Consider the following 14,652-nt stretch of genomic DNA (forward strand, 5'->3'; position numbering starts at 1 on the left):
AAACAGGGCAACAAATGAAAACCAACTATTTGTACAAAATAAATTAAGCAACCAGAGGTTCATGCTTGTGCATATACTAATTTCTGAAGTGAAAGGTTGAGTAGAAAATATCTAAGGGAGGGAATTTATTTACCTTGGTTTGAAAATTGAGTCAGCATCCATAGCTGAAATTGATTAAATCCTCTGAGAATATCCAATGGACTAATGATTAAATCGTCGGAGAATATCCAATGGACTAATCATACATATTTATCTTGTGTAATTTCTAAGTGGATACCAATCATGGAGATACCCTTAATAAATCCATGATCAATGGTTCGCATTTCTTAATTCAAAAGTAAACTTCGAGAAGACACTATTGAGCATATTGGAAGTAGGCAGACCCGAAGTTAATGATTTTTTTAGGGGAGACCTGAAGTTAATGATTTGTGAACTGCAGCTACCATTATTGCTGGTCCCATATTAGAAGAGAGATGATAAAATATAACAATATATAGGGTGCATCAATACTACATTGAAGATTTTCTTTGTTGCACCCATGTTAGATATCATATGAAAACTTCTCCTAGTTCAATGTAAAATTATACCATAAGTATGACACTTTCTAAATAGCATCAGCGGCTCAGCGCCTTCTCAACATAAGATGCAACATTTAAGTATCAAACCCCGCTCTATCCATAAGAGTTGTTTACTGCATTAGCTAAAACTGGAAAAATTCATGTTACCTATAAAGGCTTCAGCATCAATTTGTATATTGAGCTAAGAATAGAAACCTGAACTTTACAGTCAAATGAATACAATCAGCATCACACACACACACAAGTTCCATACATGTGGGTTCTGACTCAGTTGTTTGAGATATGCACAGGTAAATCAGCAAAGAACTATCAGTTGCGAGAGAATCAATGTGGTAAAGCCAAAAGGAATCGAATGGATTAGAGTAGAGACCCCAGCTTCTGCTTCTTCTTCCTGCTTATCCTCCTTAACTTAGGGACTGGCGCGGCGGCACACCGTGCCTTTCTTGTAGACATTAGCTGAAGAACAAAAGGTATTTCTGTTGCAAGATAGTGGGCATGTGGTGACGTGTGGCGTATGGATATATTCAAAAGCAAGTGTCAAATCTATTTCAAGTGAATAGAGAAAAGTCGGCCTCTGTTTAGCGCTGCTCTTTTAGATCAGGCTCCTATGAACTCAGCCACTATTTCCTAATCTGCTAACAGTTGACCTCGTCCGATTACTGGCAGCACAAAAATCAATGTTGATGCCCCGTTTATTGAGTAGACAGGGGAGGCGGGCAATGCCCTGGTGGCTCATGATCATGGTGGCATTGATGCCATCAAATTTGTTGCTACCTGAGTTAAAAAACCGGTAATCATTAAAAGTGCCAAGCTGTGAACTCCTCAAGTCAAAACAGTTCTCTAGACACTGAAGTATCTACAGCTCTATTAAAGAGGGTAGAAAAGCTTTTCAGTTTTATAGTTTTCAGAAAGTGAAGAGAGATTGTAATAGTGTGGCTAATGAGCTCCATATTAGGTAAGAACAAATGGCACCGCTGGCCTGTGGATGCATGAGGTACCAGAGGCAATAGATGTGTACTGCAGTGCATCAGCAGTCCAAGGATTACCTGACATATATTTCAACAAAATAGTACATGATCAGATGCAATTTCAGGTGTTTTATCACACTGCATGTGAATTTGGAGAAAAACCTTAAAGCCATGAGAGGGTATAGAGCAATAATACGTGAAAAGAGGCTGGTAGAAGTCGAAAGAGATCTCTGAAAAGTTATAAGCCACATACAAATTAATTAAAAGCATGGAGCAAAGTGTGAACCTGGATTTTTTAGTTCTTAACAATAGATTATGGTCATTAGAACATTACATTTTTTTCTAGCCGGTTCATATGGGCACATAATATGCGGAGAAAGTTGAAAATTGGTGAACGAACTGCTAAAAGTTACTTGATGGTAGATGAGTTTTTCCTTTTCGTACAGTGCAGTGTGGACTGAATACCTTGTTATCTAATTGTAGAAAAACACATATATAGCATATGGATAATTCTATGTACAGTACCATTTTTGTAACAGGTATCTGTTGGCAATGTCTTTATTTATTATTGGGTAAAGAAATATCAAATATTACTACATGAAGAACTAATTAAAGACATGTTATCTACCAATCATTATATTAATCCATGAGATGAGAGGCGATGGACACCAAAAACAATAGTATTCATACTGCAATCTCGGAAGTTCTAAAAAAATATGCCATTATGTGACATCGTGAGAAAGAAAGTACTCTAGAAGAAAGTTGGTTACCTGAAATCTTAGAAGTTCTAAACAATATGTCATAATGTGACATCATGAGACAGAAAGTACTCTAGAAGAAAGTTGGTTACCTCTTAATGAAACATATGAGAAAATAATGCCTACAGCAAATAAAATAATTAGAGCACCACACTGTCATGCCTCCGGTTTAAACACGTTAGAGGAAGACCATCCCCAATAATGTAGAACAGCATGATCCAAACCAGTTAGATGTGATCACCAAAATAGACGAATCTGTTGCTGTTGACCTTGAGGAACATGAGCTAAAACCCAAAAAGACCACATATAAGAACAGACAAATTAGTGCAGCAAACCTACAAAATAAGCAATAGGCCAGTTAGCATGCCTTATCTCCTCACAAGGATGACACATCGACGCCGCGACCATAAACTGAAGAAAGACGCACAACCTCGGCAATATGAAATACTAACAACACAACCGAACAGAATGAAGGACAACCCCACGAAGTAGCCGCTGTAGTCTGAGTGCAAACCTCAGCGCACAGGTGCGGACCTTGCAGGCCATCCCGCAGGAAAGAACACACCGGAGAAAGGTAACAACCTGGCCCGTCAGCTGGTCATGCCGGACGCAAGGCCTGCGGTGGACAACACTATGGTTCACATTTGCAGAACTGCAGTGAAATCCATATGTAAAGCTAAATTAGAAAATTACAAACAGTAATACATCCGCAGAGAAAATCAAAACCACAGGCCATTCAGCAAAAGGTTGTACCTGAAACTACCTATGGAGACGTTCTTCACCAAATGATCTGCATTGCCGCCGCTAACTGCATAGCCCCATATTTTTTAGCACAAGAGCGCAGATGCACACAAGAAGCCTGCACAAAAGGATGTCAATTTCATTAAAACTACCACGGGACTTGATCGGCCAATTCTGAAAAAAAAGAAAAAAAGCAGGAAGCGCAGGAAATCAGAGGGCACACAAAGAAGAAACACATCTTAGCAACCTGGGATTATCAAAACTATCGGAGCCAGAGCGGAGCGTCTTATTGGAAAAAGAAAAAAAAAGGAGAGCCATAAGTTCATGAGCATGAACGAACGGACCCGAAACATGGTCCAGGCTGCGTGCGCCGCCGGGCCGCGCGAATGCGGAGGAGTGGCCACAGGAGACGGACGCACGGCGTCCTCGCCGCCCCCGACCTCTAGAGGCAGGGGTTGTATCCCTAACTACTACGGGGCGCCCACGGCCTCGAGGACCCATGAGGCGGCGACCTCGAGGTGGCTCTTGTAGCGCCATCCTCGAAATCGACGGCCGCACGGCGCCCTCACCGCCAAGACCCGTGGAGGGAGCGAGTGTAGCCTTCACCTCCCGTGGAAGACCACGCCGTCATCGTGAAGGCGCCAAGGCGGTTCCTCCACTGATCCCCCACCGCGATGTGGCTGGCGGCCATGGGGAGAAAAAGAGAGAGAAAAGATCGGAGAGATGGTGTGGTGGAGGGTCTCCCGTCGAAGCCGCTGCCCGGCCCTCTATCCCCTGCCTCCACGGGCCGCCGCCGGCCGCCTGCGGACCGAGCCGCCGCCAGACGCTTGATCTGGACGCATCTATAGAAAGAAAGAGACATGGCGTAGGAGAGATGGGGCCGGGGCAAGAGAATAAACCAGATGCAGTTAAGCGGTAGCCGGTGGGCGCCGCTTTGACCACACTGTAACTTGCGGGTCCAGCCCTACGCTGCTACACGCACACAGAAAAAGATTCAAACGCACATGAAGGGGTACCACACAGAATCCAAGCGCCTCTTAAAATTTGTAGGAAGCACCGAAAGTGCACACATTTCAAACCCAGCAGAAATCTAAAATATAAAGTGCAAACGTGTCAGCTCCACATTAATTCTCAGCATACCCCAAAATTCTGAGAAAAAAGATGTTTGTTCCCAAATAGTATAGTAGTTATGTTGTGAATTTTCTTCTAATGCTTGCAATTACTATAAAAGAGGAGGTGATAAGTTCCCTCTTTATGTTCCTAATAATTATAAATGGAAAGTACATTCTGAAAATATGCATTTGTCTACTCCTAATTGTTGTGATTAATTCATATATAAAATTCCAATGAATAAAAATAACGTTAGACTTCGCTGTTACTTGATTTATTCTTTATTGTGTGTTCTTTTATGCTTCAATATGTTAAATATTTTGATTAGTGTGATCACACATGGGATCCTGGGATCTTGTAACCAAGTCTACGTATTGTTATACAACCAATAAAGGTAGGAGTTTCAATAAAGTAAAAAATGGTGAGAGTAAATAATAAGGATGAGCAATGGAGAAGTTGGGGTCGACCTTTAGCGTGTGTTGTTCATTGCAATGGAACCATTGCAAAGTCTATATCATTAAATAATCCCATAACAAAACAAAATAAAAAGGTTGTTTCTTTATTAATGTTCTTGATTTGAATAAAACAGTTTTCTAATAATTTTGGATTTTGCTGATTGGTTGAAACTATTATATCATTTGTTTTGGGAGCTAGCCATTTTGTTGACACTAAACGTATCATGGAGATGAAAGTATTTCGTTGTTTGAGGTGAAACATGAAATGATAGGAAAGGATTATAAGACAAGAACTATCAAAACCACAATATTGGGGATACCCCCGCATCCCCTCTCCTCACAAGTGATCTCATGCTTTTTCTTATTCTAAACTCAAGTTCTAGTTTACCACCATATTATTGTGCATATTTATGGAAACCATGAATTTATTTCCAGTGTTGTTTTGTTAGAAGTTTTTTTATTTTTTATTACTAGAATTTTTAAATAAATTACCAAATTTTACCCATTTTGGATAATGAAGTTGATAATGCATTTGATGAGTTGCAGATTCATGCATATTACTATTAGCGAAAAGATTGTTAGTTTTTACTCGTAACTCCGATTGGGGTGAAGTTTCTACTGTAGTTATAATTTTTCATCCTCTGTACAAACAAAAATTAGGAAAAAAATATCATCAATTTTAAACGATCGAACAAACTATGGTTTCGAGTTACTGTTTTTATGGACCGGTTCTATCTATTGTTGGAAAAGTGGCTATTTGAGTTTCTACTTGATTTTTTTGGGGTATTTTGACTTTTTAATGATTATAAGCTTGAGACAATTTCTGGACATTTGAAACCAAGTTTTATTTGGGTCTTTCTCTCATAGCAAAGGAATTATCTTTATACCATTAATATCACCCTTTAGAAAAGAGATGGGAGAAAATTTTGCGTTGAAGGTTTTCACAGAAAATGAAGGAACAATAAACAAGGAGTCATCCAAGTATGGTGAATAACATAATCTTGGTGATTCCCAAGGCATCCCACTAGATCTATACAACTCTCGGTTTGTAGACCTTCAAACATTATTTTTCAAGCAACATACTATTTTCGCATAAACTTGGAATGTTTGTATCTTACGTTTTACGTTAAGTTGCACTCCTATTTATGTTTAAAGGATATCATCAATAAATTTCAGTAGCAATGTGTATAAATTGTGTACATGTCCTATGAAAATAAAATGCCAAAAAGTTGCATGCGATAAAGAAAAATGGATGAATCTCTACGAGGTACAAAGTATGGTTACTTCCACTTTTTGTGTAATGCTTTATTGTTGAGTGTATGATAGTTTGCAAGTGTAACATGTATCACTAACTTTTAATTACCTATTGTATGTTTAAGTATACTTTATCTTGCTTCATATGAAATCATGTGTGCTATGGACCTTTTAATTACCTCTTGTATGTTTAAGTATACTTTATCTTGCTTCATATGAAATAATGTGAACTATGGACACGATTGCGCACTTTCTAGCGGTCAACTTAGCCCTTCTTACAAAAATTCAGGAAAAGCTTGTTTATCCATAAAACCTTGAGCCAATTAACATCAAATAGTATACACCATATCTACTTCATATGCTATTCCAAGTACATCCTCGTGTGGTACTTTATTAATATTCCAAATCTTGTATGCTTTTGTTTATGCTTGGCATAGAGAAATAGTTTTGGGGTGACCGCGAACTTGATAGGCACAACTAAAAATGATAAAATTTGACATATTAAGAAGGATTATTTATATTTCCTTGTTGACATATTTGTTGGTTGTTAATACAAGCCATGTTGCCACATGGGTTTTTCAACTCAAAATTATTGATTGTCATGTTATTTGTGAGGTTACTATTACTAATTTTTAGGATGGTGTAGACGAAGAATGTATAGTTGTAGTTATGAAGGTATATATGATATCCTTAACATAACTTGGCCAACCGAAACCATGCTTAAGTGGTGAAAGTTTTCAGCTAAGGTCTTTAAAACCTCAAATCTTGCAAGTGAGATTGAAAAGTTGATTGTCTCATGTCATTGGAGTATGGATAGTTGCCCATGCAAGAATCACATTGGGTGGCTCATTGTACGAATGAGCATGAGGCATTCGAATTTTATCAATGATATCATGTATAGTACCAAGTGCAATAAAGACACAACCAAGATGCATGTGGATCCATTAGTCATATTATAGGGACATGAAACATATCAACAAATCTGTCTACAAAATACTATAGTTATGACTGAGTTCTTTAACCTTGTTGCAATAATAAAGATGCTTATGATAGGGGTAATAGAACTCAACACTATGATGAAGTATGATCTTAATCATGCCTCAAGTATAAATATTTGGAATATAGTTGCTTTACTCATATTGAATCCCTATACTTACTTTCTAATTCCTTCCGAATCTAGAGAAAAGTCTAAAGAAAGATCTAGATTCTAAGACTAAATATATACACAATTCACTTTCACTTGCACAATAGTTTGCTTCATTTTCCATAATACTTTTGTCATTTTGTATAATGCAACATTTATATATTGTTTTACATACTTAAAATTTATTTGATCTTTTACTTTATGAGATGGTTGCTTGCTCGTATTTACTTGCCAATATTTATTATATTTCCAGTAGCAATAATCATATTGAACTTTGCATATGTTGACAATAAACTCCGAATCACATGTTCCCTTTATCACCTTTATGCTCTCGGACGAGCATAGGTTAAGATTAGGGATGTTGATGCATGTAAAATGCATATATGTTCTTTGTAATTAATTGTGTTAATTTTTAAATATTTTAAAAAATATTATATTTATTTGGACTAAGCTAATAATATTTTAAAAATTCCAATTTTTTTTATTATATTTTGTGTATAAATTGCATAAATATGGAAGAAAATCTCTTATTATGGTGAAATTCGAAGTTTTTTTAATATGCAGAACAATTTTTAAAGATCACCCCGATACGCCTCCAAGATGATGTCAAATAAAAAAAGTCAAAACTACAAAGTTGTTGAAAATTTTATGGGTTTCGTTATAGACATAAAAGGCATCAAATTACGAGCTCGAATGCGACTGGTGGCCCACGATTACCGGTGAGTCCAGATACACTTTCAGGAATTCAAAAGTTTATGACGGACCGACTATAACTCTCGTCATACTTGATGGATTCAACCCATGGTCGGTTTCTTGGTCTCCTTGGGACATAACAACTTGTATTAAACGACACAATGCATATAGATGCTAATATCTAACTAGGAAATTAACCATACTTCTCAATTAGGATATATTCCTAGTAAGTTAGGTTACTTCCAATAAAGTTTGGTTTGTAAGATCTTTGGTTTATTCATTGTCGCATGAGAAGCTAGATAAAAACGAGGAGATTGAAGTGTTCTTGTTGCTTGATCCAAAGTCAAAGAACAAGAAACATTGTGGCTCAGTGGGTTGTCGACAATCAACCTCAAACTCATGGTGGATTATTCTAATCCTAACACAGTGCATCCACCCCGCTACTTCAAGAACCAGGTTAGTCCCTGGCTTATTCAAGTGCATTGCAACTACTATCAAGTCCCATGATCCGTACTTCATGGTGGATGCTTCTTTTATTGGATGATCACTTGCCGATTGTGGAAAGCACAATCAGGAACAATGGATTGTGTATGCTTACTTTGGGATGCCTGGGGCTTGCAATGATATCCATATGTTGCACAACTCATCAATCTTTTCCAAGTTAGCAGTGGAGGGGCATCTCCTATGGAGTTTGGCTTTTCCATTGTGCGAGGATCGACTTGGTTCTAGAATCAACAAACTCTATCTAGGTTCATGACAATATGCATAATTATCCACAACATAGTAATAGAGAATGATCATGGATAAGATGTAGCCTATGCTTATGAGGGTATGGGACGAATAATTTTTTTTTAAAGGTTCATGAAGACCGGATCAAAATTATTCTGAGATGCACCAGTAGATCAAAGACCCGGGTATGAACAACTCCCGGATGACTAGGCTGAGGAGTTGTGGAAGTTGCATGAGAAAGTGCTTGATTTTTTTTTCATGTAGTTCTTTTTGTAAACTTTGTATTGTGTGATGCACTATGATATGTGTTTGACATTGAATTGAAATTTGAAGTTTATAATGACGTATTTCAAGCGAATGTGAATTTTTTATGTGATAACCATGATTATTAAATTTATCATATATGTAGGATCATAGAGCGCATAGAACAATAGAGAGATATGGGTGTGGAGGACAAACATATTTTAGGAAAGGTACCGGAGAAAATTAATTTAGTTACCAAATTTTTCTCTTTTTTCACTAGTAGAAAACATATTAAATGCATGGAAACCTATTCCACTAGACAAGATACTCTTCTTAATCTAGAGTTATTTTCCTAAAAGCAAGGACGCGAATCGAGAGTGACTAACTGCAAATTCTAAGTAATTAGAGTTAGATCTGGCGTAATTTACCTAAACCGATAATTTGGAACTCATTGTGCAAACTAACCGCCTATTGTTTGTTTTTGGGCGGTTGCACGTGTGAGATAAAGCCAATCCAACGGACATGGAGTGATGCGACAGGAAGATATGTCCGGTGCGTGGTGTTTTGCGGAGGGGATTAGTCAGGAGTTGTCACGTGGCGACATGAGATCCTGCAAGTTGCCACTCACCATTGCTTCCAAAGTCCAACGTCTAGCAACTTGTCCACTCCATGTTTTGAAGTCTGAATGCTCGGTACTTATAAATTTCCTTCGATTTTCCTCAACCATGAATTAGCAGACGACCGGTCACGCGAGCTTATCTCCGTGGGCTTCCGCTATCGCAATGCTGCGGCCCGCAGCTTGCCCAACACACAAAAGCCCATTGTCATTTCCCGTGCCATGCTGGCTTCAAGGACCATGACTTTACAGTGCTCATCACGTCCTTCGTGTCGCCATCTTTGCCACCCGCAGTGGTTGATGATCCATCACCTCAAAGCTTGTGCATTCATGGGACTCGCTCGACATGAGATTCTCTTCATTCCGTTCCCGATTAACCAAACGAGGCTCCTGGTTCAGTCCTCACATCCATCTCCATCGGGTTAGCTCATGAGTTTGCTTGTCTCCATATGGGTTAGTCTAGCTTTTTTCTTAAGGGGTGTGGCTTAGCTTTAGCTAATAGCTAATCTCTCAAGTTCTTTTCTAGTTGCTACACTACATCGCACATGCTTACATGGGCCCCCTGGGCTGGCTTATTGTTCGGTGCAAAGCTCACCTTGCACATGCATGGCGGGCCTGTGGGTGGTCACCGAGGGCGGGGGTCCAGGGCTCTGTCTCTTCATGACCAAACGAATCCCGCACCTCGCCACACTAATTACACGCCGTGTCGCTCTCATGAGCAGCGTACATTGCAATCTTTTCCTCCCGTCTGTTTGGGGCAGGGATGATCCTAACCATCTCTCTGTCGATCGATCACAGGTTTGGCGACAACTGATACAGTATGTTGATCGTCTTTCCGTGTCACAGCGTACATCGCCTCGCCGCTCTAGAAGAGCGTACTTTCAGAAACCTCCATTGGTATTGGATAGAAACACAAATGATGAGTCAACCTTTCTTCGTTCCCAGAGCGTATGGATCTATTATCCATACTTGAGATATATTTATCGAGGGTGTGGCGAGAGCTGCGGGCCGGATTCTGTTCTTCACTATGCATGCATGATGCATCATGGGCGGATGTATCTGTTCATGTCAATCTGAGTTCAGTCTCTCTCAGCTTCTTCCTTGTCTCTTTCCCTTGTCTTTTCGGGGATCGCTGCTGCATGGTAGTGAGTGATCATCTGTTAGCTTCTGTATGGAGAATTCCTAGTTTTGGATCACATGTGTTGTCATGTTTCCCTTGAATATTTATACCTTCTTGTTCATGATCACTGATCCTGGATTTATGTGGATCAGCCTGACAAGGAGAATCTCACTGTTTCGTCTTACATCTTGGCTTTCCATTTCTCTGTTTTGAAGCGGGTAACAGATTAACGCATTATTTCAGGAGTCGGCTGATAGCGATCACACTCAAACTGCTGCGAGATTTAGATGCCAGCATTGACTAAATGATGGCGTTATATTTGTGGTGAGGACTACTTGAAACTTTTTTGGTTCAAGCAAAAAATCAAAATGGAAATTTTCCATATATTACTCTTCATATAAGTCATTTTGGCAAAGTAAAATAGTTTGCTAAAACGGCTTATTTTATAGAACGGAGGGAGTACCTACAAGACTATGTCATCTGCTACAGTTTTTTCTGTCTTGTGTACATGGCTAGTTAATGCAGTAATCGATGGAAAATTTTGCAAGATAGAAACTCACTTGAATATACTCTTAAGCAAGAAAATATTTTATTTGGTTTATTTCTTGCTTGTTTTAAAAAAATCAATTAATTTTCTGTGAACTAATCCATTTATAAGTACAAGATTTTGCAGTCCTTAATTTCCTCAAAACGCTCTCTCGTTGAAAAAAAAATCAAACACAAAATCAACTTTAAGCTCAAATTTTCACTTTGCCTTTCTCCTATTTATTTTCACCATTTTACTGCATTTTCAAAACTGTACAGTATATATTCCTTGATAACTTGCAAAAACAAATTCCGAAGTACCTAGATCTGGAATTGATGCCGCTTTGACTAAATCTCTAGGCTATGGAACCTTCCATATATACATTGAATTTTCCAAAAACCCTTTGATCTCTAGCCTATTCTGTTTTTGGAAGATGCTTCTGCATTTCAATACTTGAAAAATGTTTAAAAATACAGGTAGCATTATATGAGATTATAACCTACAAAAGTTTGTCTAAAGATATGACTATTTGTGGCATGCGCAAAATAGAGTAAAGACATATAGACTATGTTATGGGGCATAATTCAGTTTTCATTTTTTTTTTGATGACCTTATGCAGGTTCCTCCCCTCCTTTTGACAAATATTATAACTTTTATAGAGTCAAAATTTAAAACTTGAAGGTCCAAAACAACGCTATATGACTGGATTGAGGTTTGTGGGGAGGCTAATTTTATCTTTCCAGGTTTCCAAAACATCAAAAACAATTCAAAAGGTTTGGAGAATTTAGTAAATTAAGAACAAGCAAGTATAATCACTTTAATTTCTCTTGCCTTTTTTGCACCGTGCAAAGATCATCATATTTTATTTACTAAAATTCTTGCATGTTACCATTTCAAACTATGATATCTATAGAAGTGATTTGTCATATTTCAAAATTCTCAAAATATAAATAACTATTCAAAATCGTCCTAGGGTTCAATCTTAAATGTTCAAAAAATAGGATTTAAGAAAGTGAATTCATATTTCAGGTTATAGTCAGACCGAGCATGATAGTTTAACGGGTTTTACATGACACATTTTTCCTATAAAAAGTGCAAGTCTACAAAATAAGAAAAACTCTAAGAAGGGCAAGCTCACTAAGGAGTGTATAGGTTGTCTGGTTCCTCAATGTAGCTAGCTTGGTGGAGGAACTTGCATTGCATCAATGATAAGAGCAATAATGTTGTCATGCCATGGGGTCATGATTCAACAATCTTTGTAAAGAAAAGATGACCGGGGTGGAAAAGGTGAAAGAGAGATATAACATGGATATGATTTTACAGTAGCATCATGATGTTTTTTTGACGTTACGCTGCAGTACCTTCTGAACAAAGTTTGTATGCCTGGCTTTGTAGGGAGCTTATGTATGCAGTGAGCACCGGAGACTTTTGTCTGGGACTCCTTTTGTGGCAATGGCAATACCTTTGAGTTTGTTGCTCCAGGAGGAAGATGGATTCATCGTGAATGGCCTAGGGATGACAACTGAGAGATTCAAGTACGTACCTAGCAAGCTAGCTAGTTCAATATCTCCTTGGATTTCTGCTCTCAAGAGTAAATTAACTCTACATGTAGGAGAAATGCCAAGTGGACATTGACAGATTGCACTTGAGGTATATTTTTCTTTAAACATGGCTGTGCAATACTTGCTGATTCCAAGTGGACATTGACAAAATCTTGCATTTCTGCATGGATTTGTTCAGTTGTCCTGCGAGCCAAGATTGTCACTGGCTTCACTCATGCATGGATCATCTGAACGGTTGTATTGCATCACAGGCTGCAAGGTAATCCATTCCATATACCAAGGCGAGGAGGGAGCATAACGCTGAAAAAATGCAAAAGGTAAGATGATCAAAGATAAAAGGCGCATGTTCCTGATTCCAACGAGAATACGATTCGTTCGGCCCAATCATTTGGTACCACTGCCTGCACACTCGTCTGCATTCCATTCAGAAATTTACGGCACTTTTATTTCTCTCAGGGATCATGGGCTCTCATCCGTCGTGGTCACCGTATTTCTTGGATCGATGACGATGACTGAACGTCGTCGCCTGTGCAGGCAGGGTACAATCCCTGCAACTCCCATCCTTTACCTGGCACTGTGCATTGTGCAGGTAGGCAGGGTTACCTGGTCGCCTGCTCCACTGCAAATCTGTATATATACACATGTACAGGCATGTATACATTCATGTCGAAGCCCAGTCTGTCGATCAGCTTGCGTTTTGCTGACCTAAACAGGCATAACTGCAGTGTATGACATCATTCTGTTCTTCTCGCAGCTGTTGAGCCCTTATGAGTAGCCATATATGCGGTGAACAATTTAAGGTGGCTGAGATCGAGGAGAAACTTAGCATGCATGATGAATAGGATGAAATCTGGCATTTTGCCCGATCTTCCTCGTTCGTCTTGGACGTACAACTAGTCCACTATAGCTAGAGAAGCTGAAATCATCAAAACTCCATGGACCGATATTAATTTTGTCAGACGTACTGGAGCCAGTACTGGGGATTCGTACGTAGCAAAGAGATTAAATAAGTTCTAAGAAGAGCATTTGTCTATAAACATACGCTTGTGTTGTTAACCTGTTGCATAAAATTTTGTGTTGTTTCTGAACAGATCAGTTGTTTATGCCCTTGTTTCTGTAAGGCAGGCTGCAAATTAAGCATGCGCCCTCATCCATATATAATAAAAAATTAAGCATGCACACTCAGAAAGATTGAAGAGAGAAACAAGAGTTTCCTTGATGCATGCATCAACCAGATGCTTATCGTCTCAAAGTGAACGTGACAATGGCAGTCTGTTGGCTTGGCACTCACATGAAACTATGAAAGGAGGGACAAGAAAAAGAGAGGGAGGGAGAGTTACAGCTAGCAGTGGCGACCTGCGGGCATAGATTGCCGGCCATGTCGTTGTAGTCCGCCGACCTAATTAAGGGTGGAAGCGCTGCATGCAGGCATGGCAGGTGATCTCGAGCGCGGCGACCGACGCGGCTGATCCCAGCCGCCTGGCGGCGATCTGCTTCATCCGCTCCACCCGCTCCACCTCCTCCCGCGCTCGCTCCCAGATCATCCTGGCGCGCGCGAACTCCCTCTCGGCTAGCTCCAGCTCCCGCTTGGCAAGCTCGCGGACGCGCTCCGCGTAGGCGCGCTCCGCCGACGCCATCCGCGCCTGCTCCGCCGTCTGCTGCTTCACGGCGCGCACGTCCACCGCCACCTGCTGCTGCTGCTGGAGCTGCCTCGCGGCGCTGGCCGCCACCGTGGCCGTGGAGGCTCTCCTGGTCTCGTTCGCCGGTGGCGTCGGCGGCGCCGGCCGTGGCATCTGCAGCTGCTGCTGCCTCGGCCCAATGCTCATGGACAGGTCCAGGTCGAGCTGCTGGTGGTGGTCTCCGCCAGCGGCGCTGGCGGGCACGTCGCCGAGGACTCGAGCAGCCGCTGCGGGGAGCAGCAGCTGGAGCCCCCTCTCCGTCCCTTGCTCGTCCATGGAAGATCGAGACCAAGTAGAGATCGAGGTGTATGTCGTCTCTCCCTCCCTATCTTGTTTGCTCGCGTGCTTTGGCTTAGCGTAGCTTAGTTAGGTGCTGCGTGTAGTATACTATATATGGATGTCTGTTTACATCATCCTCCTCCGATCGAGCATCTAGGTAGCTTGAGGTTTTACCAGAACGCCCCTGGTATCGTCTG

At 40.2% G+C, this 14,652-nt stretch overlaps 1 protein-coding gene and 1 long non-coding RNA gene across 2 annotated transcripts; both read right to left on the reverse strand.

Annotated features, from left to right (window-relative positions):
• Positions 1–707: 707 nt before the first annotated feature.
• On the reverse strand, positions 708–3,913 carry LOC127334360 (uncharacterized). The gene is made up of 2 exons (XR_007872143.2): positions 3,058–3,913; positions 708–2,956 (listed from the first exon to the last, which is right to left on the reverse strand). It is a non-coding gene; the product is annotated as an uncharacterized lncRNA (long non-coding RNA).
• A 9,775-nt stretch (positions 3,914–13,688) lies between these two features.
• Positions 13,689–14,652, reverse strand: LOC127334361 (uncharacterized). The gene has a single exon (XM_051360806.2). The coding sequence runs from the start codon at positions 14,450–14,452 to the stop codon at positions 13,901–13,903; it is 552 nt and encodes a 183-aa protein (XP_051216766.1). The 5' UTR covers positions 14,453–14,652; the 3' UTR covers positions 13,689–13,900.

Source organism: Lolium perenne, chromosome 2 (genome assembly GCF_019359855.2).
Source record: "Lolium perenne isolate Kyuss_39 chromosome 2, Kyuss_2.0, whole genome shotgun sequence".
NCBI lineage: Eukaryota > Viridiplantae > Streptophyta > Magnoliopsida > Poales > Poaceae > Lolium > Lolium perenne.